At 59.1% G+C, this 1,446-nt stretch overlaps 2 protein-coding genes across 2 annotated transcripts in view; both read right to left on the bottom strand.

Moving 5' to 3' along the window:
- LOC125487719 (V-type proton ATPase subunit S1-like) overlaps nt 1–372 on the bottom strand; it is a 6,757-nt gene extending 6,385 nt beyond the window's left edge. The window contains exon 1 of the mRNA XM_048619866.1: nt 244–372. Coding sequence (XP_048475823.1) covers nt 244–347 — 104 coding nt within the window. The 5' untranslated portion in view covers nt 348–372. The remainder of the gene's footprint in view (nt 1–243) is intronic.
- Nucleotides 373–849: 477 nt separating this feature from the next.
- Nucleotides 850–1,446, bottom strand: part of LOC125487744 (protein phosphatase 1 regulatory subunit 3F-like) — a 9,295-nt gene continuing 8,698 nt past the window's right edge. The window contains exon 4 of the mRNA XM_048619938.1: nt 850–955. Coding sequence (XP_048475895.1) covers nt 850–955 — 106 coding nt within the window. The remainder of the gene's footprint in view (nt 956–1,446) is intronic.

Below are 1,446 nucleotides of genomic sequence, written 5' to 3' on the forward strand. Positions count from 1 at the left end.
GCCCCCCCCATCCCCCATCCCCCATCCTGTACACAGAGGGACAGGAGGCCACTCGGCCCCCCCTTCCCCCATCCTGTACACAGAGGGACAGGAGGCCATTCGGCCCCATCCTATACACGGGGAAACAGGAGGCCATTCAGCCCATCCTCTTCCTCCATTAGGGGGATAGCCCTGAGGCAGCTTGACTCTGTATCTAACCCCGTGCTCTCCCTGTTTTCGGGGTCGGGGGAGGAATGTAGTCACCTCTCCGTGGACCAAGCCAGCACCGGGACCTGATCTGTCCCTGTCCCCGGGCTCAGGGCCGCCGCCAGAGTCACCGCCGCCAGGAACCGGCCCACCGCCGCCATTGCGAGTCCGCCCTCCAACCTTACCCCGCCCCCTGCCTGTTAATCACCTCTTCTACCTTCCCATTGGACCGCCCGTCCCGCGTTCCGTATTTCCATTGGTGCTGGCAACAGTCCATCACAATGAGTCCGCCAGACCATTGGTCGCTGTCTCATCGCCACCGCCTTACCCTCGTTTCATTGGGCTATCGCGCCGTCGGTCACAGGCCTCGTCCTCCCGTTGGGTAGAACGTTGAGTCCCCGCCTACTCCTGCGACGCTCCCGAATGGTCAACCTCGCCGTCAATCATCACGTCCTCTCGCCCCGAATGGTCGTTGTTCCCTAACGCCCGCCCCTCCAATTGGTCCAATCCCGCGCCACTGTCGTGCGCCTTTCACCCATCTGCCCCGCCTCTTTGACCGCACTCTGTGTGCGATTGGTTACTATGGATGCCCGTCATCTTATTCTTCAACTCATTGGTCAGACCGCCTTCCCGTCCGATCCACTCGCTGCTTTTGCCCGTCCGTTAGTCGCCCGTCTCTGCTCGCCGATTGGTCGGTTGTTCCGACGGAGCCCGCCTCCCCGTCGACGACGGTCGCTCACGTGGGAATCCCGTGACGGCATGGGCGTGTCTCGGGGGGAAAAAAATTTCCTATCTGCGTCCGATTGGTGGAGGCGTCCGTCCATCAACGCCCACCCAAAGGTTCGTGTCCGCCCTATCACGTGATCACGCCCACCCAGAGGCCACAGGTTCGAGTCCCGCCCCTGCTCCAAACCTTACCACTTGGTTCATCTCTTCTGGACCCACTCAATATAATTATAGAGGGCTAAAAAATGGGGGCAAGTATGCCCTTCAGCCCATTAAGCCTACACCAGCCCCCAAAAAATCAATTATGCCAATCCCACTTTCCAATACTTGGCTGGGGCATGGTGAACAAACATCTAAGTCACCTCCCAGTCGTGAACCATTTCAACTCCCCCTCCCATTCCTCAGACGACATGTCCATCCTGGGCCTCCTGCAGTGCCACAACGATGCCACCCGAAGGTTGCAGGAACAGCAACTCATATTCCGCTTGGGAACCCTGCAGCCCAATGGTATCAATGTGGATTTCACAAGCTTCA

The sequence above is a fragment of the Rhincodon typus genome, chromosome 44, assembly GCF_021869965.1.
Source record: "Rhincodon typus isolate 14 chromosome 44, sRhiTyp1.1, whole genome shotgun sequence".
Taxonomy (NCBI): Eukaryota; Metazoa; Chordata; class Chondrichthyes; order Orectolobiformes; family Rhincodontidae; genus Rhincodon; species Rhincodon typus.